Source organism: Rissa tridactyla, chromosome 2 (assembly GCF_028500815.1).
Source record: "Rissa tridactyla isolate bRisTri1 chromosome 2, bRisTri1.patW.cur.20221130, whole genome shotgun sequence".
Classification (NCBI taxonomy): Eukaryota; Metazoa; Chordata; class Aves; order Charadriiformes; family Laridae; genus Rissa; species Rissa tridactyla.
The window spans coordinates 156,393,790-156,420,616 of record NC_071467.1 but is presented as its reverse complement, the minus strand read 5'-3'; the positions used below and the strand labels follow the sequence as shown (position 1 = coordinate 156,420,616).

Sequence of the window (26,827 nt, the reverse complement as noted above, 5' to 3'; positions counted from 1 at the left end):
TCAGAAGACATGGGCTCTCCCATGATCACTGGTCATACCAACGTTGTCTGACTAGACCACCGCTCAGCAAGGAGTGTGGGTCAAACCCGTCATTTATTCTGGGTTGCTCTTTGCACTGTAGTGGATATCTGTCCAGTATCCGTCTTAAACATGGCTCACATCTGTGTATTACTTGAGCATGACCCTGTATTCACTGAAGATCCCTACAGCCAATCCCCCCAGCCAGCAATCTCCAACGGGAGTGTGCTTGCCTATACAGCACTATGGAAAACACAATTCTGAACAGAAGCGTGGGGCAAGGGACGCTTGTATAGTATAATCCCATCAATCGCCCCCCCCCTTCCTGTTCCCGAGTCGAGTGCAAGGCCTCTGCAACATTCGTGTCATCTGTTCCTGAACTGATAGCTTTCTGTCACTGCATTGAGGAAATTTCAACTTCCTACCCTTCCATAAGGTTGGCTCCAAAACTTTTACCAAGCGGTTTTTAGAGCTGAAGCTGCCAAGTTTAGATGCGATACACTTGGTCAACAATTCCACACCCTGCTGAAATATTGTTTAAAAAGTTTTAGAAAAGAGGAGCAATAAATAAGAAAGGGTTTACAAATAACTGTTTTTCAAAAAAAAATATGCTCAGAAAATAAAACTTCAAACACATCATTTTTCAAAATGTAGCCATTCTAGCATGTCACGTTCTTTGCCGTTTAAAAAACAGACTAGCTGTAACCAGGCAGCATGATAAAAGGAGATCTAAAGAGATTCACTGCCTTCTTTTGCCAAACAATTTCTACAGGGAGTCAGCTCTGATGATTAAGAAATATTTTTCTATGTCGGCTTCATTTATACCAGTTTATTTTAAGACTGTAAGGATGCTGCAACTTTGTATGTGTTTATAAGTGAAAAGTGCCCAGAAGAAACGAAGACCAGACACATACAGTAACCACTAAAAAGGTTACGCTACTCGAAAAGAAAACAGTTTTGCTTTGTGACATACCATCACCAGTCTCCATAAGTTCAGCGTTTCCATACTTTGGTGCCACCCGTGCCGTTGATCCTTGTGGTCTTTCTACTTGTATTGAGTGTTCTGAGGTGTAAGTGGTAACATCTGGAGGGGCAGAATGATTTTCTGTGAAAAATAAGTTAAAAGGTTTAACCATGTACCTCTGGTGTTGAAGGGCAGAAAAGCAAAGTGGAGAGGAAACGATACCATTTGATTTGTTTTTCCCAACATCTAAACACATATTAAAGTTAATGCACAAAATGAATGTATACAACTGTAATGTACAGCATGATTTTAATAATTTTTCCACTGATTAAAACAGGGACTGTATATCTGCAATCATATAAGCAATAGGCTAAAAATAGATACAATTAGGTTGTAGGTTCTCCAATGACATTTAATTTTATACTACGTTAAAGCTTGTAAACAGCCTCAAAAAGAAAAGACCCAGACAAATATACCTCGGATAGATTATTGCATCGTTTTTTCTAAATGAAAAGAATACGGCATGTTGTCAATCACTTGCAAGTGCCAATGCATATCCCTTTTATAACCTCTGTACTTTGAATATGCCCATTTTAGTTAAGAAAGGAATTTGTTCGTGTATTAGGAAAAAAATCAATCATAGCAGCATTGGAATCCAGGGGAAAGAAAGAAAACGTAAAGAAACATGAACTTTGCATTCTGCGTGGACACTTGCTTGTCTACTATTTTTAGACAGAGCTATTTCAATTCTTTTGCATAACAAAGACTTGCCTTCCAGAAGGCAAACACAACTCGGTCTGACTCATGCGAGCACTGCTAAACAATTCCACAGAGCTAATCTTTCTCTTTCATAGCCTGATAACTCAGTGTGCTACCACAGTTTGTTTTTCCATGTTTTCAAGCCAGAGTCTGTATTACCTAGCTATTTGTACTATTTTTGTGGGTTGTCTCATAATTTTTTTCTCAGTTTTTATCAGCATTAGAGTAGATGGAGATAAATACCATGAATAAACCACAACTTCTCTCTCAATTGACATAAATGATCCCCACCAGCCTCTGAGATACAAAAGAAGGCAGGTCTTCATGCTGCTGCCGCTGCTGAAGAGGAATGCACTCCATTTTGCAATAGGGGAAGAGTCTTAGAGTCTTTAAAAATGCAAAAATTCTGGAAAAACTTCATCTTGTTCCAAATTTTCAAGATGTGCTTTTTAATAAATCTGTCTTATAAGCATTATGGTGCCATAACTCTACTACAACACCAACTTCCACAGTAAATTTCACCTCAAATGTAATTATAAAGCATTTTCATGAGTCTTGAACTTTGGATCACTGTAATTCTTGTGCATTCAATCCCAAATTCATGCACCATCAACACAGAGAGCTAATTTTTAAGGCTACACATATAGTAACAGGATGCTATATTAGATGCCTATTTTTCATACTTCTCATATGAAGATAGCATTTGATGGATAAGCATGAAAAATTAAGACATGATATTAATGTCTGTAGTTGCTATCTAACGTTTACATTCACAATGTCATAAGGACTCAACTATATCACTCAACCACAGTATCTGGTTGAGGAAAACACAAGATGGCTTTTATCACTCAACTCAAAAACATGAGCCTTTTGATTCTGATCACATCCATTGTTATGATTTGACTGAAAAAAACACCTTATATTGTGCTGTAAGTAAGTGACCAACAGAAATATAATAGCTTGGACAACCAAGCTTATGGTGGCAATTGTTTGAATAATGTCTTCACTTTAGATATCTTGTCATTATCAACTATTTTAGACTCAGCACAATTTTTGCCCTTTCTTGCTAAGTGGCAAGAGCTTTTTATAGATCATGACTGAATTACCCAATAACTAAGTCAATTAAAAAACGCTGATATTTATCTTTTTATCTTTTACTTATAATGCAGTTTTGCTATGCAAATAGGAAAGGAGATCATGACTAAGAAAATAATTGTACTTAGTCAGCTATTAGTAACACGAGAGAGTATTTTTCAAGTTAGCTATAATTGTTTACATCTTTCCAGTGAAGCATTTCCATCTTTCAGACTTTACAAGGCAATTGAATTGGAGTTAAAGTATCTCCTTTCAGGTTTTATCACTGAGATGAACGCGTGGAAGAGAAGATACGTGACCCAAAGCACCACAGAGCAGGGATGCTCTCCCTTCAGATCTATACACTTGAAACCAAATACTCTGTAACACATGGTGCCCAGTAGGGTGAAATAACACAAGAAAGAAGCTTCCTGCTCTTTTATAAAATGATTTCCTTCAAAACAAGCAGCACTGACACTTGAAATTACCTAAAAAATCCTCTCTTCCCAAGGTGGCCACCACTGGCTGGCCAAAGAGCGGGGTTTTAGCACCCTGGCTGCCCATCTGCTACTTACATTTCCACTAAGAAGAACTCTTATCCATCAGAAGAGGAACACTAAGGTTTGTCTTGCTGTGTTCATTTATAGTATCTGCTTAACAGATGTCTTATCATGGCAATATCTACAGCTGTAGGTTTCATCCATTAGATTTACAAATCCTCAGTCAGTTCCCTTCTCAGAGTCAGTCTTGGAGAAATGAAAGCCATACAGACAAAAATTTGGTCTGAATGACTTCTAAAGAAACAGGTAATTGTTATGTTATGTGAAATGTACCCTTTTTTGTATAGAACAGTCAATCGGGGCTTAGACTATGGACACAACCTGTACAAAGCTGCTTGGTCTTATGTCAGGTACCTTAAAGCACTGTTTGAGGTTTAGTTAAGAATAATGATCCTGACACATCTGTTGACTAAAAAGCAGAAACGGTGACAGCTGCTTGACTTCAAAGCATTTCCTCCATCAAACATACATATTTGCGTCACCTCCTTGTCCCATCTCTTTCAATATTCTTGCATTAGAAGATCACAGACAGAACAGCTGTTTCCAGTTAAGGCTCTCTTCATTTCTAACGCTGGAGTGATATAATTTACCCCATTTCATGAAAATGAGAAAAAACCAACAACGCAGAGCACATTCACGCAGGGATAGATTGTGTGCACTGACAGCACCCCATATTTGAGGACAAGCAAAGAGGTGGAGGAATACTTTCCAGTGGCAGTTTAGAAGCACACATAAGCACCATGTATTTGAGAAGCCTCTGGGAACTCCAAAAGCATCCGTGCAACACTATACTTGAAGAAAATGTGTCTTTCTCCCAAACAAGCTGGCTCTTCTGGTTGTCAGGGAGGGAAATCCACAGCCAGAGCTGTGGCTTTTTCCAGCACCTGGGTTTCTCCCATATTGATGTCCAGGTGACAGGGAGTCACTAGTCTTCTGTATGATAAGTTAATATTCCCCCTCAGAACACGTAAGATTTTTACGGTTGTCAGAGAACTATCAGTCATGCCGTATGGAACATGTTTTTATATTTACTTTATTAGAAACCTATGTAGCCTTTAATTTGGATAGAGGCCTTTGATTTTCAAACAGAAACACATTTGAAGCATATAAAAGACACATTGAATGCTTCTATAGGACTAAAATTTTGCAGAGATGTTTAACTCTGTGTAAAAATTTACACTCATAGGTAAGCGCTGCGTGATTTTCATTACATGGACTTCCTGAGCTTTGGGATGTGCTCTCTCTCCTTGATTTTTATGTATGTATAGATGAAAAAAATGTAATACAGACAAATGAAAGCTTAAGGACCTTAAAGATATATACAGTACTGAGTCAAAGATGGGTCAGAACATTAGATATTTTTACAGATTTCACTGGTTTGACCTCTAAGAGTTCAAGAATTATCCAACACAACTGTGATACCTATGCTGAACTAGAGATTCTCCCTGTAGCTTAGTACAGACACCTGAGCGTCTTAAAGCTGAGAATAAATATTTAAAGGATATCTATCCTGAACTATAACTTTGGCCATAATAGAGCAGCAGCAGCCAAATTAAATGAATGGCATAACATTAAAAACATATAATAGCTTATGCAAATTATCTAAATATCCACAAAGCTGAACTCTGATTATATTATAGCCAAATCTTTTTATCGAAATCCTTCTCAGGACTGCATTACAGTACTTAAACTGGAAAAATCTCTCTTTGATTCTGTGATGCACTCTGGAGGTCAAATGCTAATGGATATCAGAATGAAGGGCTTTTTTTGGTTATTATTAAAGGTCTTTCTTGTTGCCCCTTAAATTTGTATTTATCAAAATTGGCATCTTCAGAGTACAGCAGTACGTCCTTACGTATTTACAGATGATTTCTCTCTTGTAGGCTGATCTGTCTCTGGAGAACAATTCCCTGGACAAAAGAAGCATCAAGCCATGGGAATATATGTTCTTTGTGACCAAGAACAAATTGTCTCCAGCAGATCAGGAGCTACAGAGAACAGGATTACTCGTCTCTCTTGCCTTCTCTCCTACCAAAGAGGATTATTCATCTACGATCACTGGCATGCTGCCTCTGAAAGAGCAAGGCTATCTGTGGGAATACTTCAAATCTTTTACCTCTTTGAACACATTTAAATGCAAAATCCACCTCCTCGGATTGAAAAGAAACAAAAGAGCCATTTAATTTCAAATTCTTACAGAAAATAGCTCACCCATGAAGAAATACATCTTATAGTTATCATCTGTGCAGCTTCTCTTACATTTCCAGTGATCTTAGCAACACGGACTGATGGTAACCTTAAGATCACAGTCTCAATCTGTTAGCAGTATCACTCATATTTTGCATCCAAATAACCTTTACATTACTACGTCACAACTACTGTCCAACTAGAGATGTGATTTAAGGTATCTTACTGTCAGAACAGATAAAAATATGTATACACTGAGGTAAGCTTAACTGCTTCCTCCCTTCGAAGGAGAGATCTTTGCAGTCAACAACAACAAGGCAAAATAAAACAAGGAAAAGAAGTAGTATTTTTCCTCTTCTGCAGAATACTGCACTCTTAATTTAGCTCTATAAAGGCTGTATTATTTACCGAAAACTTAGTGATTATAAAAGAAGACTTACTGTGCCAGATTTAAAATTACTGAAATGTCACATTATGAAGAAGCTATATTTAAAGACACATTAAGACTTGGTGTGTGAGTAATGCAACCTTTTAGAGTTTGGATAAATTTAATTCTCTATGCTATAATTTCCTCTAGCATTTCAAGATGAAGTCACAGAAAATAATCAAATGCAATGATTAATGTGCTCAGAAGTGTATGTGTTTCTAAAACAAGGTTCTAAGCTATTCATTTAGCATGAATTTAAGAATACAATAGAAATTCTTCCCCAACTGCAATTCAGCAATTCCAGACCATGATGAGAGAATTACTGATCTGAAAATACAGGTGTTACATCAAGCTATACTCGGAGCAGAAAAAAAGGGATACAGACTACTGTTCCAACACATAAAATCAGGAACATTTAAGACACTTTCATGTAGCTCATTACGTGTACTGGAAAAGGAAGGATCAGCTGAGGAAGCGTCACACAAAACTGCATTTCGTATGTGTAGTAGAACAGTAGCAAGGTTCCTTTATCTGTTTCAAGATTCCAACAGATTTCCAGTGAGGCAACACGAAATACACAGCCACAGCAAGAATGCACCCAAAGCAGATGCCTCATATGATAAACAGCCATTACTGGAGAATGAAGCAAAAACAAGCTTTCCTTTCCATGTGCCTAATCGAATAGCTGCCTCATTTTAATGAAGACTAATGTCAATGGCACAATATTCAGAAATAATTAATGTCTGTGAAGCTTAGCCCTAATGGAAAGAAAGCTTTGACTTCCTAGGATATTTCCAAAGGATATAAACAAGCTACTACTAATAATAACAGCTCCCTTCTCCAAAGATATATAGTAGTCTTTCCCAAGGATTATAATAGCTAAATATCCCAGCCCAAGTATGTTTAAGAGGACCTACTGTTAACAGAATTATCAAAAATCACTCAAACTATGTAATTAAAATGGTGCAGCAGTAGGGAATACTCATATGCAAGCAATCCCTAATGCTGCATGCACTGATTTTCCTCACCGATGGATCCTACAGAGATCTTTTTCAGTGCTAAGTAATGGAAGTCACGCAACTACACATTTTAAGCTATTTGGGAGCTAACAGTTAGACCCTGTTTCCCACAACATAATTTTACCCCCAAATCTAAATTGCTATTATTTTTTTCTCACAAAGTAAGAACATAGGACTATCTCTCCATGTAATACCTACAAATAGAAAAAACGAAAGAGGAAAAAGCATAGGAAAGACTTTCATAAGACTTCATACAGCAGCATCAGCTGAATGTGAGAGACAAAATTCATGTTAAACTGGACTACTCAAAATGTCTGTATACTAACCTATATGCGTTTGAGCCATAACATCAGCTAGTCTGTGTGCAGCACCACTACCTCCACTTTGTGTTGAGGAGGAGGAAGTGGTTGATGTGGTAGAGCCGTGGATCGCTTGACTGATCCAATGTTCCATGTTTATACTCCCCTGACTTGAGGTGGGAGTTCCCTGGGAGTCTCCCTGTACGGAGCCTTCATCTTCTGAACCAGAAGAAGTATCTAGTAATTAAAAACAGCCTGTTAACTTGCAGTGCTTTGGGAGTTTCTTAATAGCAATATGCATGTTCATATTACAAATCTAAAGATAACCGTCATTAAAAAAAATTCATGAAAGCAGGCAAACACAGTAAGAACAGTCTCTAATACTGAAAGTCCTGAAACAAAGTCAATTTCTCTCTGTGCAGCGAGAGAGCTTTCCTGCTCTAATGCCATGGCTTGTGTATTATTGTTCAAAAATAAGGATAATAAAGGAGTCTTCCTTTATAATGTGGCTTAAGAATCTTCTGAAAATCTTCAACCATGTATTAACAGTACAGAACACCCAAGATACGTTCCCAAGTTCACTCCACAAAGTTTGTGAAAAATTTTTCCAATTCTAGAAAGCCCACCACTCAGTGAGGAATAGAGTCCCAGCTGGATTCAGCGAGTAGGAGAATGCATGAGATGTGGGGTAATTTCACAGTCTAGTAGGTAAATTTGAAAAGGAATGGCACAGTTAATTGTAAAGACAATGTTCCATCATAGTGTTAGGGAATAAACTACAAACTTGAAAGGACTTTGAGTTCCTAAGATCAAAAGGACTAATGCAAGTTGAGGTACCACCAAGGCCAAAGCAATCATGCAAACTGCCCCAGTTGACTTTCCAACCATTCAGTTCACCTTATTCTCTTCAAACGTACCTCAACGTTACACTCAGTGTGCTTTCAATGACATTTCGATTACTATCTATGCAGGCACATTACTAGTTCATAGCAGCACAAAGAACCGTTTTTAAAATTCTCATAAAATACAGAGAGATGCTCACCTGGAGGTGTGTAGGCATCCATTGATGTTTGCACCACCAACGAACGTCGTTTTGAGGGCATGGGGACCGCCATTTTCCTTTCTTTATGTTTAGCAAGGGCTGCCTGAACTGCTTCTGTGTGGACATCTGGAAGGAAAGAGAGATTTCAAGCTAGCATTCAGACAGAAGCGAGCTGTTTGCTTGTGCATTCAGCGCACCGGCGCGCAGATCCGTGTGTATGCTGGCCAGGAGCGCACGGGATCTCAGAGGGACTGTCTGGGTTCTCCTCGCTGTAGAAAAGGCAGCTATAGTGAAAAGTGCCATACCAACAGACAAGCCCATGGAGCTGTACGATATTCCCAGAACAGTGCTGCAGTATTTGAAAAGCAGGAACTCCGCTTCCCCAGAGCAAACTTTTGTTTAACAAAGAGCTGTTACTTCAGCAACCATTACTGTTTTCAGTGAAAGCGTGGTGTCTTAACATAGCCTGTTTTTTAAATGAATGAGGTTTCCAAATTGCACAAAAGCCACACAGATTAAGTGACCCGGAACATATGCTTGAAAGGTGAGAGGTATGTGAAATGTCACAACAGAAATGGCAGCTGGTCTCCTGTTCCCAAAACCTCTTCTTGCCTCCTTCACTTGGCTTTATTCACTGAAAAGTAAGCATTACGTAGGGTTGGCCTGAGGTGGAATGACATGAAAAATCACGAGGCCTTGTGCTCCAGAGGCATATGTTACACACAGCTCACACCAGCCCACTCCAAAGCATCCAACAGATCCCTTCTCCATGGGGGCATGCCCAAGGAAGAGCTTCTCTACCTTTCACTGCCTCCCCAAGTCTGGAAAAAGCCATTTATTATGTCTAAAAGACACTAGCGACATGTTTTGATTACTTTGTTTTGTGCAAATCTTCTAATTACTACTGTAACTACAGATTGAAATAAGTCTGCCTTTAGTTTCCTACCTTCTACTGTTTGTCTGCGTATTTCTATGGGTTTGGGACAAGACACGCATGAGGACACTGCACGCAAAACACATGGCAGCCAACAAAAGTCACTTATAGTTAAAGAAGTTGCCACACACTGACCATCTGGCACACAACTGGAAGCACATTAGACATTGTCTCTTAACCAGCTGCCGTTAGTCAGGTGTAGAGAAGGCAGCAAGTTGTGTGCACTGTTTAGCTGTTCCCATTTCTGAAGCAGGGGCACAGCGAAGCAGGTTTAATCCAGAGCGGTCCCACTTCTGCTGCTGCTAAGTCTGTTTGAAGACCACCCTTGTAGGCTGGTTTGGCAGCACACAGCCTGTTGCCTACTCCTTTGTTGATGTGGTGGCAGCTCTGGACAGGCAATATTCCCCAAAGGAAGCAACATGAAAGAGAAAAATATACATATATATATATATGTATCTATCTTCAAATAAAGAGCTGTTGGTTGGATCACATCAGTGTAACTAACTTGTTTTAAGTAACAACTGGGAAGGATGACTAGAAGCACTCGGTGATACACTCTCCTTGATAAGCCGCAATGTCTCATTTTTAGTAATAGTGTTCCCTACCTTCTGCCAGCGTTTAAGCACCGCTCAGTGGAAAGGCTGCAAGGAAAAGTCTGAGGAAAAAGAACGTTATCAGCTGCTTCTGTGAGTTGTTTCTTACTTTTGTTTTAAATCATGAAGAGGATGAGCACGTCAGCAAAAGCAAAGCAAGAAAAGCAAACAGCAGAGGTGGAAAAGCATACTCAAAAGATAAAAGAGCTGTGCGGCTGACAAACCGAACCAGAGGAAGATTACAATGCTAACATCGCACCAGAAAACGATTTCTCTCCTGTCAACTCCTTATTTTAAAGTGGAAGGTCGAAGGTCTTTTTCTTATAATTAAAACCTGATGAAAAGTTTATGTGAAAAGTATCAGGCTAAGAAAATAAACAATATAAGTCTTTACCTAACAGCATGTCCCCAAGATAAATTCCTCCCTGCTCACTCCACACCGATGCCAATAACCTATACAGGACTGAACATGCTCACTATTAGTTTGTGTTTCTTATCCAACAAACAGAGAAAAATCTTTGTTTTCCTTCAAAGGATAGCAATTAGTTATCAAACAGTAGAAACTGAGCTTTCCCTTTAAAAAAAACCCAAAACACTACAGCACTTTTTTGCTGATCAAGACAGGAAGAATTATTTGTATACTGCATTTAGGATTGTTATTTACCATATTAGGAGGGGGATGAAGTGTAACTCAAATTCTTCAAAAGTTTTTCAAAGGAGGACAGCTGACAGAAAATCATTATTAAAATGCTTAGTGACAGCTGGACACTGAATCATAACTTGCAAATACTTTGATTTCTTTTTTGATGCTTTTTTGATGTAAGAAGTTAAACTGATCTGCTTAATTAAAAAACACTCTGCAGGGTTTTGATTTCCAAATGAGTCCACGGGAGTCCAGGAATTGAATTGTTTTCTTAATAAAGCACACGTCTGATATGTTTATTTGTAATGGGTTACTGTGCAATAAACCAAACTATAGATTACTTAAAAAAAAATAAAATCAAAACCCCACAGGAAAGCAAAAACAATGGAAAAGATAAGAATCTCTGAATAAACAAGAGGGAAGCTGACTGGGGTGAAGGAACACGCACACCTGCTCCCAGCCTGCAAGGATATCTATTCTGAAGGCATTACTCAGAGTATGGAGGCTACCAAAAAAACTAGGACACGTGTCTAAAAAAGGCTGAGGACAGACAGTACAGAGATGGTCCAGGGACTATCAGCAAGAGCTTACAGGCTTTTAGGGGGAGAGGAAAAAAAGGCAGCAGAAACAGTCAAGCTTGGATGAAAAATCTTTTCACAATATTCTCTCTCAGGAATAAAACTCTTGGCTAAATGAAGTGTCTCTACGCGTATAAAGAAAGGCTAAGGATTAGGTAAAGAATGAGTAACAACCTATATAGTTTGTATGGTCTTCTGTTTGAATGAAAGCCTACTGATGGGTTCTGAAGATGCTCTTCAACCTATTTTCACGGTCTTGTACAGAGTTGGACTTGTTAAGATAATGAAAAGCATTCAAGACATTCATGCCAAGAGACTAAGTCCTAAGTGTTGTGAAATCAGAGAGGTGAGGGAAAGCCAGACCGATACTTAAGAATTACACTTGAGAACAACTCACAGGTTACGACATCTATCCTGTAACTACAGCAAGACAGGAACAGTAAGGAGGTTTGTTTCCACCAAATACCAGCTTCAGGTATGTACGCTCCATGCACATGCTTTGCTTTTCTCTACATTTTAGCTTTGCTTTTCTGATCTACTAGCCAACTTTGCTGACGTACCACAAGGAAAATCAATCAAAATACAACTAATAATCTCTTTTCATAGTTTTATGAAGCATGGATTTCAACTTAAACTGAAATATACATCCACCAACAAAGGGTGACCTTGCTGATTTGCTTCTGAGTAATCTGAGCAAGAGTGTGGTAGCTCTTTGCCCTTATCTTGGTGAAAGATGGGCTATGGTGTCCATCATATTGTATCGTCTGACCCATTCTCCCCCTCTGCTTGCCCACAGTCTGTCCCTAGCAGATACTGAAAAAATACAAGAAGGCTTGTAATAGGAATTTATACAGTAGTAATTGGAAGCTTCTTGTTCACTAAAGGAAGGAACCAAATTTGTGATACACACTGGGACAAAGTATAATGAAGGTAAGAAGACATATCCAAGTTCCCTTGGGACAGGAAACTGCTTATCCTCCCGAATCCCATCGGCACTAAGCAATTTGTATTCTCCAAATACAATTTCTCACCTACTATAAACTTCTGATAGAGGTTCAAACACAGATCATACTTTGATGTAGTTGTACTCAAGCCTTCCGAAAAAGTCCTGGGTCTAAGTGGAAAGAAAATACTTTTAGGCAAACTGTTCTTTCATGTACAAGTCTGTGACATTCTAACTACACTGTTACAGCTGATAAAATGATTCCAGGTCCTGACCCTTCAAAGCACTCCCATAGGTAACAAAATCTTTATACTCTTCCCACCTGGCTTTTCCACAAGAAAGTCTCAACAGAAAATCTAGAGCATAAAGGAAAATATCACCACCTCTATATACAGTAGTAGGAACCAATGCACAGATCCTTATCTGCTATTGTCCTCCACTGGTTTAGGTTGGCCAACTGTATATTGAATCCAATTTGTGAACTTCTGCTCAAGGAATCAATAAATGGGAAAGAGTAAAGAAACACACTTGGGAAAGGTAACTGCTTAACTTGTGCAGTGGCAATCAACCTGGTGTTCAGTATTCAACCTCACACGGATTTCTTAGAGGCTGCCTGATAATACTTGGCAAACTTCAGACAAAGCAGCTCGGTCCCCAGTCTCTTCACTGTTGTATTCAAGCGTTTCTATTTGTTTACTCTCTCTTTTTACTTTCTGTGACAGGATAGAGAGGGCAAGCATACATCTGGAAGCAAAGTCAGTAACTGAAATATAAAGGAAGTGGAACTGTAGAAACAAGCACGTGGTAGAAAGTTTCCCTTCAAAGAGCTAACGATCTATTAAACAAGAGATGAGGCCTCAAAACAAAAGGCAGAGAAATTACAATTGGCATAGAGAATGAAGGTCCATGAGCTCAGACTCCCAGAGCGATGATCCATGGCTTTGGTCACTGCGATCCAAAATCAGAAACTCTCACCTATTGCAAATAGAGGTAAATTCCTCATTCCATCAGCAGGATGGAACGTCCAGCCTTCCCAGGAGGTGCTCTGCTTAGTGCAAACACTCTTTTCATCTGGTTTATCTCATAAATTGGCACAATGTTGTGCTCCTTTAACTGAAAAGGCTTAGGAAAAAGAACCCAACCCAGTACCATACATCACTACACTTCCTGATATGGACACCATGTTCTCCATGGTCTTTCCCAGTTTTATCCCTCAGTGTGATCTAATGGCTGCATGTTCAACACGTCAGTGCATTTGATTGTCCATGGAAAAGGCAGCAAGCCCATCTCTGTTTCTGTGGAACAAAGTGACATCCTACCTCTGCTGGCACGCTGCTCCGGTGGGAACCCGCTGGCATAACAAACCGGCGGGAGACTGGAGAGTCGGTGGTTGGCACACAGCCGAGCCACAAGGATGAGCCTGTGCTCAGAGATTCCTCCTTTTCAATGCATGGTGACATGGGATGGAGCAACCTATTCTCAACAGGGTGAACTGGGTGAAACAAGATGTTTGGGAGATAACCATATTAACTGCTGAAAGGTGGGCAGTGTGACTGGATGCACGCGTTTGAAGGTTAAATAATAATGCCCAGAAATATAGAAGCAAACACCATTAATTACAGATTGCTCATTACTGTTTACCCCTTCTTCACAGTGTTCTTTAATCATTTATTCCTTATATTTTTGATGACCTGGAACACAATTTATTTGGGGAGGAACATGACAATTCTTTTTTTATCCAGTAGTTGGGTCGGCACACAGAAAGAGATCCTGGCCGAGAGTTTTAGTCTGGTTTGTATTGGCTGTGGCACAGGAAAAGTCTCTTCTGAACTTTTACTGAAGTGCTTTCTGTAGAACATACTTTCTCTACTCCTTGCACAAATATATGTGTATTTATAACAAGTGGTGAGTTTCCTCTGTGACAAGCTGTCCCCTCCTAGCTATTTACTTTGGGGAAGGCAGTATGGAAGATCCTTCTAGGCTCAGATGAGCTCCACAAGCAAACCAGCCTTCCTTTCCTGAAGGAAGAAAGCAATTGCTGTGCGAGGAACAAGGTCAGCCATTTCCTGGTCCACACATGGAGCCATGCTGCAGTATCTCATGTTTCTCTACAGCTGTTAGAAGAGCACTCTTCCAAAGTGTGCATCCTCGTCTGGCACGGAGCATAATCCTGACTCGCCCTTCCCCTTACACCCCATGAACAGGGATGCCCCGTTCCTTACTTGCACCAGATACAGTGTCCTTGAAAGCTCAGAACTGTAGCTGAGACATTTGAAATATGCTGCATATTCCTAGTCCTCCCCCAGACTTTTGCAGCTTTTAGCAGCAGAATGAGTTTGCTCCTTTTTGTTCAGCTCTTTTTTAAAAAACAAAAGCTTATTCAACAAATCACAGTTGCGTTCTTCCTCAATGTGGAGGGGCTGTTAAAAGTTTTTTTCCTGTATGAGTTTAACATGCCTCAGCAGCTTCCTCCATTCAGTATTAGCTGCATTTGCTCCACAGGCATGTCAAACACTCAACATACTGTAAGCAAAGTGATATCTCCTCACGGATCAGGGATCTGGGTGTTAGTTCTGCATGGATCACAAAACAGGGCGTTCCTCCCATGGTAAGCATCAGCTACATTTAAAATTTCCACAGTATAAACCACTCCTCACACCCCTTGCATAAAATCCCTCAGCACACAAAAGAAAAACAGCATCTTCTTTTGTACCTAAATCAGGTCTTGCAGTTGTGTGTCAAGTAGTCCTCTTGCATCTAATTTATCACACAGCCCTGTTTCTTTTTAAGACAAGAAATTAGATTGCTGTAGATAGGCGTCGTGCATTGCTAGAAACAAGACAGCACAAGTCTGTTTTTACCTGTTTCAGAAAAAAATATACTACTGTTGTTGGTTTTGCTCAAGTTGTCAGTTTCCCAGGAATTATAAAGCCTTGATACCCAATCACCAGCTGTTCAAGAAACACAAATACGGAAAAACAAGCTGTTGCCAAATTTTTGCTGTACCGATGTAGAATTATCTAACAGAGTCCCTACCACCTTCTGCAGTCTGGTTTTCCAGATCTGAAGTAATGGTACTTCCATCCCTCCCTTCAGGGGACCTACCACTGGAAGAATAAAACTGCTGGGAGACGTGTCTAGATGTGACCTGAATTCATCCATTTCATCGGTTTGTTCCTTTTGCCTCATGCAATTCCTCTCCCCTGAACTCTTTTTGTCTTTTTTTTTTTAATTTTATTTTTATTTAGCCTTTGGAAACAATCTATCTTCCTTTGCTTTAGTAGCAAATTCCTGGTAACATGATGATACAACTGGGAGCAGGACAGGCCCCACGACCCTGAGAAGGTTTAGCATCTTTGCTTTTTATGGGAGACTCCACAAGCACAAGTGACTCGCTTGCAGAATGGCAAATTATTAAGATCAAGAAGGTTGATGCTCTGCACTAATGAGTTGAGAATGCCAAATGATTTTTAATAAGAGGTTATTTATTATGTACATATAATACATATTTATATCTTATTTATATTGCAGTAGGGGATCAGCCCTGAAGTCAGGCATTTAACAAATAACTAAAACCACAAATAAGTCTCAGTCTCAGGGAAGCCAGCATCTGGGGTGGCATCAAGGAACACAACTGGAAGGAAATGCGGAGAGGCGGCTTGCAGGAGGCAAAAGGAGCAAGGGCATCAACATGTAGTGCAATGGGAGAATCCTAACAGGTTCCGAGTTATCACAGGGAGGCAACTGATATTATGGGAAAACAGCACTATCCAAGGTGAATTTTGGCTGAAAATTCTAGATAAGGCAATGCTAAGTATAGCAATAGTATGCTAAGTAATTATACAGAGGAAAGGTTGGCAATTGCTGCCTTACAGGAAACTAGTAGTCGAAAGCATGAAAGTCTCTTATGAGTTTAATCAGACCTTTGTTATAGCTACCATGGAAACGAAGGATATACTGAGAATTCATTTCCTAATACGTGGCCTGTAAATACTCTGAGTAGAGATAATTTGGTAGCTACACCTATTGGAAATGCAATCAGGACGTACTAAATAGGGTGAGACATGGTAGATGTGGTATCATCAGAGCAGATTACAGTTCGGCTTTGTCTTTTCATTGTCCTGGGCTGACAGCACTGACTTATTTTCAGGCAGACACAGGGCAAGTGATTTCATAAAAATTGCTGTGTTCATCCAACACAGATCAGTCCTTGGAAAATCATCTCGCCCCTGGGAATGAGAAAGTGAGTGAGTCCATACAATAGCGGATCTTTGCTGTGGGTGATGCTATAATGAAGCAGTTTCAGAATACTTTCACAATCTCTCTGGGTATTAAGATAGCAAAGCACATAGCCCGAACAGTGTGACACCTAATTTCTCTCCAGCTGCAAGCAGGTGTGTCATTAATTCAGAAATATGGCATTCACAACAAACACAGGGAATACTTGACCGAATGCAAGAACATCTGCTCCAAGACAACATTCATTTATATGAGGGCTGTGGAGGTTACTAACAGAAATAAATTGTTGTTTACATTTCAAAAAACAGTTTAAGTGTGTAAGTTTCAGTCTTTGGGATGTTTAAACTATATATACACTGTGCCTCTGGTCTTACTGGGAATACATGGATAGGCAGGGGAAATTTCTGCTGACTTTTCATGAACTCGGGGCCAAATTTTGCACAATTTTTGACAATGAAAAGCCAGCATTTTAGAAAAAGTCTGCACTCTCGTGAATGTGCCACCAGAAAGGCTCTTCTAGGATGCTGCAGCCAACAAACTCCCCTGGTGCAGGAGACTGTGGTCCCTGCGCTCCGCGGAGGGCTGGGCTGTGCCGTGCCATCCCTCAGCACCTCCCGGGAAGCCGCTCTCCACCTCCTGGTGCACATGTGAAGAAGCTGGAAGCGTTGTATCTCGTGTGCTCGGAAAGCTTAAGTCTGAAGAAGAAAAGCATGACTGTCATCTCCCACTTTGGATGGCAGGGGCGATAATCCATAACTCTGGGTGGAAGGAAGGTAAACGCTGAACAAGGAGCTGGGAAAGCTGCACGGGCAGGCTGCGAAACACAGAGGTTATGTGATGGAAACAGAGGACACCAACACAGAAGACTGAACTCTTTGTGACTCCACTGCTAGTTTTGCTGAAAGCCACAGTTTTTGCTTTACTTTGGATTCTTCATCTATTATAATAAAGTTGATTTTAAAATGTTTTTCTCTAAACTCTAAGATTTAAAACTATATTAACTCTACTCATACGTGAAATAAAAAACCAACATGCAGGCCTCCTACTAATAATTTCCATCCCTGCATTTATTTATTATCTCATTTGTAATGCAATCTGGAAGTCAGCTTCACATAGTGACTTCATCTCAGGCCCCCTTATTATGCGATCTGAAGTAAATCAACTTTCTATTTGTTTCTCTCTGGAGATCCTTGAGTAATTTTCCCCAAGAGTTCTGCAATTATCCTTAAAATTTTTTCTGCTAGGTCAAAAGTAAGGATGTGGTCATATAAATTACATATCTGCAAAAGTCTTTCTTCAACCTCTTTTTTGTCCTGATTGAGTTGTAGCTTGAAATTAAATTTGTAAGTAAGCTACATCAAATAGGAGATTAATTAATGTCTGAATAAGTGTGTCTACATCCAGGTTAATTAATTCAGATTAACGTTTCCAAGTATCCCTCACTCACCCGAAGGGTTAATAAATTCTTTGGTTTATGACGAGCCATTCTAATATATATGCAGTCCCGTCTTGAAACACAGCACATTCATCATATTTTTCTATCTCCTTGTTCTCTGGAGTCATGTTAGATGATAAGGATTCATTAAAAATGTTTCCTCAATCTTCCCATTCCACCCTTTCCTCTACCATGCACTACAACTCTTACATATTCCCATAGCGTAATGCTTTTTTGTCAGTTCTGGAAAGATTGCAGGATGAAATCTTGAATGTCCTTTCAAAAATGCAAAATATAAGTTACCCATATATTTTAAAGCCACTATGAGGTAAGCTGTAAACATGCAAAATGTCAGCAACCTTTGCTACGGTTCCTACACACACTTACCTCACGGTAAATGAGAACAAATTCATGGTAAGGCACGTACTGAAGCTGCTTAGAACAGAGCACCTAGGGTCTGGTGCCAACTCCTCCTCTAGGATTTGGGTCTACAGGCAATGTTCCTCCATTGCTAGCTCCCTTATTTCAAATGCTCCTCAAACCTAGCCTGGGATTATTTGTTTTGAAGTTTAATGACTTCATGCTCAGTATAAGCTGTTCAGTCTTTTCCCTATTGAACCACAGTGTGGGAAAGGTGGCTCAGGAATTTGAGCCAGGAGAGTTGTAGCTAGAATGCGTTTGTTTTGGCAGTATCTCCAAAAATCTCCCATATTAAGATGTCTTTTAAAAGAAGTGCTGAGTGTGCTTGGAAAACGAGACATTCTCTGCAGTGGTGGGATCTCTGGGGCAGAGGTTGGCAGCCCTCCAAGAATGGTGTACCAGACTGATTTTCTTTCTCATCTTCAGAAGTTAAACATATGGGGAAAAAAATCAGCAAGAGCGAGTGGGAGAAGAAAGGTACCACAACCACCTCACCAGCAGTACCCTCCCACCCTACCAGCTGAGAGATGCTGATTCCACATATGGCATTTCTCAAAATACTCCATTTGTCAGCTTCCAGCTCTACGCTCAACCACTGCCTTTCAAAATCTGTCCACGTAGTTCATGTAGCACATGTGCTCTCATCTGCTGGTCTTTCCTCTAGGACTCCATGAACCCTCGGAGACAGAGGCAGTGCAATTTCACTTATACTGCTACTTCCCACATAATTTCTGACATCTGGAAAATTCAGGTTTTAGAGCTCACTGGTCTCATTTTTCTTAAGCATTATGCTTGCTCCAGGCAGTGCAGAACATTGGTCATCTTCAAGGCCTCTTAGAGACCTCATGACAAACAAGGGACTTAATAAACTTGGCCCAATCCATCTGTCATATCCTCATCAGAGGAGAATTCTACAGCAGAAATCATAGAGCCAAGAGCCGCTATCTCATTCCAAACACATGCATGTGCATTTGAACATATTACACTACATTCCATATCATTTAATGTTGATTTTCTTTAGGTTTAATTATTATTGATGCATACTTTTTGTGTATTTATGTCATCCTTTATTGGTTTTTTACTGACAGGCGTGGAAACGGTAAAAGCCAAGGACTGGCACATGAGAAGGTGCTCTGGTTTTCAGTATTGGGATGGAGAACTGAAGCTTTTTGTTTTGGCACAATCTAAAGGCCACAGGGGTGTCCCTTTGGAAAAACGAAGTTAGTAAGGACCTGATGTTTAATTTCTCCATGTGTTGAACACCCGGTTGAGAGAGGATAACGTACTTGTTCTCTGGAGAGGAGTTAAAACACACGCTGAAGGTCTCTGAAGGAGAGCTGCTCTCTGAACCCCACAGACCACGACTGGCTGAGAAACGCAGATCTGGGGGAGGTTTATCGCAATCAAGAAAACAATTTCCGCTCATGAGGATCTGCCCAGTTTACCCATGGGGTACTTGGTTAGGAAGTGCCACAGCAGCAGATGCTGCTGTACTGCGCTGCAGCCTTTACGTGGCAGTAGAGCCCAGCTCTGCTTCAGGCCACCACAACAGCCAGCCACAGGCAAGGGGCCAAGCTCCAGCGCAGTATTACTGCAGGGCTACGCTGTAGAGCCGTTACAGATCACTACTTCAAGCACCAAATCAGTAAGACTGTTCTTCCAAAAGCAAGACAGCCTATATGATGGCATTTTAAATAATGGTGGCAGAATCTTCAGGTCCTTCTATGAGGGAAGTCAACGTTAGCAGGAGCAGAATGTAGCCAGCGCTTACTAGGGAGCAAACAGGTCCCTAGTGACTCTGTGGAAGCCATGTAGGGCCAACATCCTCTGAAAATCTCGGTATTTGACTGAGTCTGTTCACTTAGATGGCATGGTAAGACTGTGAAAGCTAAGCCATTCAGGTTACCTACTTGTTTACTCAACCACGTAATTCCTATCTCCTTATCTCAACACAGCATATCAAACCCATGGATACGCAGCTTCCAAAAGCACCTGAGAAACCTAGTTTCTGAAGTGCACTAAGGAAACAAAGCTGTATGTCCAACTGCAGCTACATCTACATGACCACTGTGCACTTTGTGCTCTCGTCTGTGCCTGATTTTGCAGCCACATCACTTGAGCCAGATCGAGCCAGATGCTGACGTCTGTTCTGCACGCAGAGGCAGAAGTGAAGCACAAGCCAGTTTTCCTTTGACTGGGTTTTCTTGCCTGAAAAGCCACTGGCCAGAAAAGCCTCTTGGCAAAAGTTACTGATCCAGCCGACAGCAACACTTGGCTTCAGAGTCATCCTGAGCCCCCAGACAATGTTACAGAGGCACAGGCGAAGGAACGGCAGCTGCTGAGAGAAAAACATTGCCGTGATCTGCGTTTGGCAAACCTTTCCAAATACTGTTTTTAAGTGAGTAAATACTGAGAGAATTTTTATATTCAGTAGTAAACAAATCAAAAATGCTTTTGAATTAATATCAGCTAAACTAGCTGCCACATTTTTATAACGTAAATAATATAGCTTAACCCTGCACCAATTCAGTTACTGCGCTTGCAGCATTATCTGTTTCTTTAGACATCTGAAAAACGATCAAAGCAGTTGGCATTTTAGAACATAACGATTTTAGAATCCCTTCCTGTATAAAAAGAAGCAGCCAGGAAATTTTAAATCTTTCTGGTTTTAAAGAATTAGACTAAATTCCCAATATGGGCTGTATTCTAAAATCAAATTATCTTAAACCACAAAATGTACCAGGAACACTTAGGAAAAAATAGCTTCCATAAACTTAGAGTCAATTTTATTAAGATATAAAAATCATAGAAACCAGGTTTTCAAAATTATAGTGCTGAAAAATTCTGTTACAACATTAATGAAATAATAATAATAACAAAGACTGAAGTGAGAAAATAGGTAGGGATTTAAAATGTCACAGTCTGACATTTTCCATAATAAAAGAGCATAAGTTGAAGGTGATACTAGTGGCAGCAATGATTTTGAGTCTCCAAAGAGAGTTCATTAAACAATCTTCACTGACATCTAAATTTATGTAAAAAGCTAAGGCATGGAGGAGCGTTGGATGACTTTCAGGATGTTAAGACTGCCAATTAGGAAAACCTTACCAAAAAGAGACAGAAAAGGACTTTGATCAGAGTTGGAGTAGGGGATTTGTTTGTAGATGTTAATTGAAATAGATTGTGCAAAAAAACTAAGGAAGGGAATTGTTTTCCTAGAAGTGAATTACTTATTGGTTAAAGACTGCACATTCATCTTCTTGTGGGCCTTTTCCAAGAAGATGTGCCAAATATGATAACAAGCACTGGAACTGGGTAACAGCTAGGATCTAATAATCACAATATGATCAGAGCAGAGATGCTGAAGTATTAAGCACAGGAAAACAACAAGCAAAACAAAGGCTTCTACCTGAAGCAAATCTGAATTTGAAGACAAGACAACCAGAAAGAAATCTGACTTGCAAGTTTGTAACCTTCAGTAAGACAGAATATGAGTCATCGGACCAAGAAAGAAACAGACTTCGGATCTCACAGGGGTGATGTACAGAAGCGGAGAGCGTAATTCAGGATAGGAACATTGCACTGTATCTTAGCAAAGTTTCTCAGAAACTACATCTAAAGAAGATGATCTGGTAACTTTTAAAAACTGAATTGGAAGTTTACATTTACCGTCATTGACATTTGCTCCTTACAGACTTCTTTTGGGTGAGTGAAGATGCAGAATCTGTTCAAACTCACTTGCTGGAGAGCTCAGTGACCTGCTGAGGAGTCACGCTATACAGCAACCAAGGTAGGAGTTCAAAGCCCTGCCGTAAGCCCCCAAAATACTGTCAAGTTTTCCAGTTAACACCGAGGACATTTTCAGAGCAGCAAGAGAGAGATGAATTTACACCATAGTCCCAGCTCTCCTAAGACAAGACTCCTGCACTAACAACAAGCAATCCGCTGCACTCAATTCCTTACTTTTCCTCTCAGCACTGCAGTTTGTGTCTTTCTTATTTATATATGTCATTACAATACTTCGCCCCATTCCTAAGGCAGGACCTTATGTACCATTTCACGGAACAAATGCCTTCCTGCAGCAGGCAGCGACTGAAACCAAGAAGCGGCAACAGCAGCTCAGAGCGCTCCTGGGGTATGGGAGAGGGACACGGGGAAGACCTGTGTGATGTCCCCTCTCGCCCATCCCCAAACTGACTCAACATCTTAGTTTACAAACAGCAAGCAGAGCTCAAGCAGACGACTTTCAACGTGCAGTCAAATACCCATGCTTTTAACAGAACAGCTCTGGAGAGTCACAGCTTGGAGGTTTGAGGACCGCGGGTTGCACACCCACAAACTAGGTAACTTCAGGAACAGTATTTTTACCTGTTTAAAGATACTGGGTAGAAAACAGACAAGTTCAGATAGCGTAATGTGGGAGAAGCTTCTAGGAGCTTATATATCAAGGAATTATTACGCAAATCCCACAACCATTATTCATTGAAAAACTGGCAGGATCTACAGTGTGAACCCAAGGTTTCTGAGGGGAGAGGGGAGATTTTCAAATTTATCAGAATGGTCTGGACATACATGAAGTTTCTCTGCCAACCTTTATCGTTTCATTTTCCTTTAAATGGCACTGGCAAGCTCTGTGACTAATGGAATGAACCAGAGATATGTTACAAAAGGCTTAATAAGGAGTTCTCTATAATTTTCCAGTTGTGTCAGCACAATGGGTCTGACTGCGTCCAGCAAGATGCATCTCTCAAACACAATCCAGAACTTCCACAGCTGGCTGCTCCACGCTCCCCACAACCACCAGCCCCTGGCTTCTGACTCTCAGCTCGCAAGGGTCTCTCTGCCACAACGTTTGGTGAGCGCTGCTCTTTACAGCTTCCTTATTCTGCAGCTGCAAGAGAGGCAGTGGCAGACAAACCAGCCCATGGTCCTGGCTGTCATCTGAGCAGGGCACTTACACTGCAGCAGTGCCTGCAGCGAGAACCTCCCCTGATTGCCACGTTTCAAAGAGTTGAGAGTGGCCTCACAATGACGTCGGCCAGTGATGCATTCCATCAGGTCTCAGGGGCCTTGGATTCCTGAAGGCAAGTCTCACCAGCAAAGACCCAGGCAAAGGAGACATTCAGTATCTTGGCCATTTCCATGCCCTTTGTCACCCGGTCCCCTGCTCCATTCAGCAGTGGGCCCACATTTTCCCTGATCATCTTTTTGCTGCTGATGTACCTGTAAAAGCCCTTCTTGTTGCCCTTCACATTTTTTTCCAGATTCAATTCCAGATGTACTTTGGCTTTGTAACCCCACCCCTGGGGTTACCCCAACGCCTGGATGGTGTCTCTTGTATTCGCACAACAAATATTTCTCGTGCATAACTACCTCAAGAGGTTACAACAAAATTCTGTTTAAAAAAGAACAGAACCAGCCATTTCAAATTTTCATTCCAGTTCTGTGGTCTTCAATTCTACTTACCTGACCTATAGCGCTCATCACGTGACCCTGAGGACCTGCGACGGTGATATCGAGAGGAAGAGGACGGAGTAACAGGAGTTCGACGTTCTTGTGGTAATGCCTGGTCCACCCCTGCATTAATAAAAAAAACCACAAGCTCATTGTGATTGAATTTCAGAATCTTAATAGGGAGGAGGAATTCAGCCTACACTAGAAATAGGAAATGAACATTCAGTGGAGAAACCATGTCATGTCAATTGGTTACACGGTACTTCCCTCTGGTCAGCTCTTCTGGTGTGGTTTATTGTCCTGGTTCTCTCTAAGACAATCTTTTTCCAGGATCGCAGACTACATAAGAAGAGCATACAGACAGTAAGCTTGGTGGTCACTTTTTTTCCCAAACAGGTGACCTTTCATCAAGTAGTATTCAGGAAATATTATAATATGCTAACAAAGGCAGACACTGTTGCAGTGGATCTTGAAGCTTTCCCGCAAATTGGTTAAAAACAGTTCCTAAGAAGACTTAGCCAGTGCTTATTCTCTAAAAACTCATGTGGCTGGATGATATCAGCTGGTAACAACACAATACTAACCTATGGAGACTAGATACCCTGTGGGAAAGAAATTATATTAATATCTAGAGACTTTTTCAGATACCAAGGGCCAGAAAGTAAACAATAGCTGCACCAAACCAGGCTGAAAATAGTAATGCATTCCAGCAAAACAACAAAAATAACTCAGTCTTATAATATATATACCTGCAGCATCTCAGTATGCCGAGCCGAAACATCCAGTATTTAAGATTCAAGCCCTGTATTCATCCCTTTCTCATAGTGAATTTGCCTTCTTAAAAAAATAGGTATTAGTGGTATAACACCAGCATTGTATATAAACACTTCTAGAAACTAATGTTCCTTGACAACTTCCAGAGAAGAGTGAAGTGAGTTACTTAAGCAGGAAAATTCAACCAACCAACAGGAAAAGAAAGCAAACCTGCATCGGCAATAGTGGCATAACATGCTACCTTGCTCTCTCCCAGAGAAGAACGTGAGCAGACAGGCCCAGTAAGCGACGCATTCAGCTTAGAGCTAATAAAGCACAGAGCCTTAGGCACTGCGACGCACAGGGGCAAAAAGCCAGGACTGCCTAAAGAAATAAAATTAATTATTTCCTATTATTTTTTGCCTTCAAAAAGTAGTTACACACTACGTGTAACTGTAAGGACAGAATTAAAACTGGCCTCTTGCACTAAGGTTGGTGGTAGGAAAGATCTGTTAAAATTACTTTATTAAATGATTAATAATTAAGGATTCAAATACATGACTAATAAATTGAAATTGCATTCAACAATATAATGCTTGGAAATATGTTCAAATTTTTTGATTAAAATACAATGTAAAACCTCTCCACTACTATTTCTGAACTATTCAATGCCTGCTTGTTGGAGAGGGATAAGACTTTACTTTTGCAGAAACAAGATTTTTTACGTAGAATACAGACCAACCAAAAATGCTACGTTGACTTCAATCAGTCTCAATTATGTTTCAATTGACTCTTCAAAAAGCATCTTTTAAAAGAAGTTGGCATTGAACACTTATTTCTTTGTGAAAACAAACTGAACTCAAAAAAACCAGCTTCTCTCATAAATCTCTGGAATATCAGCAGTGTCAAGTCTGCTTTTATTCTGTTGAAAAGTGGCTGGTTGGCTAAAAAACATACTTGGAGTAAAATCTCATAGACGCATAAAAGACAGAGTGAATCCATAAATTTTCTTCTGCTCAGATTGCGATTAATAATTCATACTTTTAAATCAAATAAAATGTCTTCATTTAACTGCTCTGTCTCCACACTATAGTACTGTTTAATTTCACTTGCCCTCAAGCCTTTATATTCTTTAAGATAGGTGAACCTAACTTCCAAATCATTGAAACAATCAGAAGAAATATTTTCTCATTTGTACACTTAGAGTTTTTCCTTCTTTATTGGGTCACCCTGAGAACCAGCAATATAAAGTTAGCAATAAAATTAATTTTGATCAAAAATTTTCAAAAAAACATGTTTCAGTCTATACGAGATGCTAACCACCATTGTTCATCTCAGTCCTTATCCATATCGTCAGGAATTAAATACTTTCTGGAAATCACATATATTTACAAAAATCCTTAAAAAAACCCCACACCCAACAATCGTGCACCTAAAATTGCTCCTGTGTGGCAGAGGTCTTTTGAAGATAGCAACGCCGCAACCTCCCATGGCAAGTGACTTGTGTAGGGCAATGGCGTGTGGAAAAGAACAAATGAAAATAATTGAGATGCTGCTACTGAAGTGCAACACCGTGACTATACAGGAAAAGGGGATTAAATGCATCCTTCCGACAACAAAACCACATGTAATAGGCTTTAGAAACACTATGGGGAAATTAAATTGTGAGGAAAAGCATCAGTTTCAGAGGTGCCCAGCTGCTGCAGGAGGGAGACCTTTCAGGTAGACCTGAAAGTCATTGGACAAAACACATTCAAGCCCGTGGTTTCCTTCTCGTGGCCATGTGGCTATGAGACACCTCAGGTGTCTCAGTCTCTTCTTCTGCAGCTGTGGGCAGCGCACAAAGCTCTTTTCCAAGGTGTAAAAAAAGACAGTGTGTGTAAGGTAACCACAGACACTGACCCTGCCGCTGCAGAAGACAGCAGGATGCCCAACTGGCCAGGCAGCACTGGCGTCCACGGCACCACCAACACTGCAAAGGGCTCTTCCCTCCTCCGGTTCACTACGGAGGTGATGCTGCTACACGTTCTTACTACATAAATCCCTCACCTAATCCTAAAATTGAGCCACTTTAACTAGTTTACCTCCTCCTACTTTGTATACATGTGTTTGTTCTCTTAATTAAGTCTGTTCTGACACAATGGGTAACGGGGAGTTTCTTCATACAGTTAGGAAAGAGACAGTCCCAATGTCCTGCACTAGTAGTCATTTAAGGCCATAGCAAACGAAATGAGAATATCAAAAGTATCTTCTCCCTTTATGAGGTCTGGAGATCATTTGTTGGCTTTACTTCCCACTTTCCCATGAACATAAAAACAGTGAATAAACCTCTACCCAGGTACAGAGCAGGACACGTGAACTTGGCTTGCTGAGAGCACCAATTTACATGAGGAAGTTAATTCTGCACTAAAATACAGAGGAGAAGCTCTCCGTCAGCCATCTGTGGGGAGACCTTTCCTCATACTAAGTTCCTTTAACGTGAGAAA

At 40.4% G+C, this 26,827-nt stretch overlaps 1 protein-coding gene across 4 annotated transcripts in view; it reads right to left on the bottom strand.

The window, feature by feature from the left end:
• The window catches only part of DIP2C (disco interacting protein 2 homolog C), a 325,425-nt gene that overhangs the window by 113,309 nt on the left and 185,289 nt on the right, over positions 1–26,827 (bottom strand). For all 4 annotated transcript variants that reach the window (XM_054193647.1, XM_054193648.1, XM_054193649.1 and 1 more), the window contains 4 exons: positions 23,601–23,711; positions 8,350–8,475; positions 7,335–7,544; positions 992–1,123 (listed from right to left, as the gene is read on the bottom strand). In XM_054193647.1, the coding sequence (XP_054049622.1) occupies positions 992–1,123; positions 7,335–7,544; positions 8,350–8,475; positions 23,601–23,711 (579 nt within the window). The remainder of the gene's footprint in view (positions 1–991; positions 1,124–7,334; positions 7,545–8,349; positions 8,476–23,600; positions 23,712–26,827) is intronic.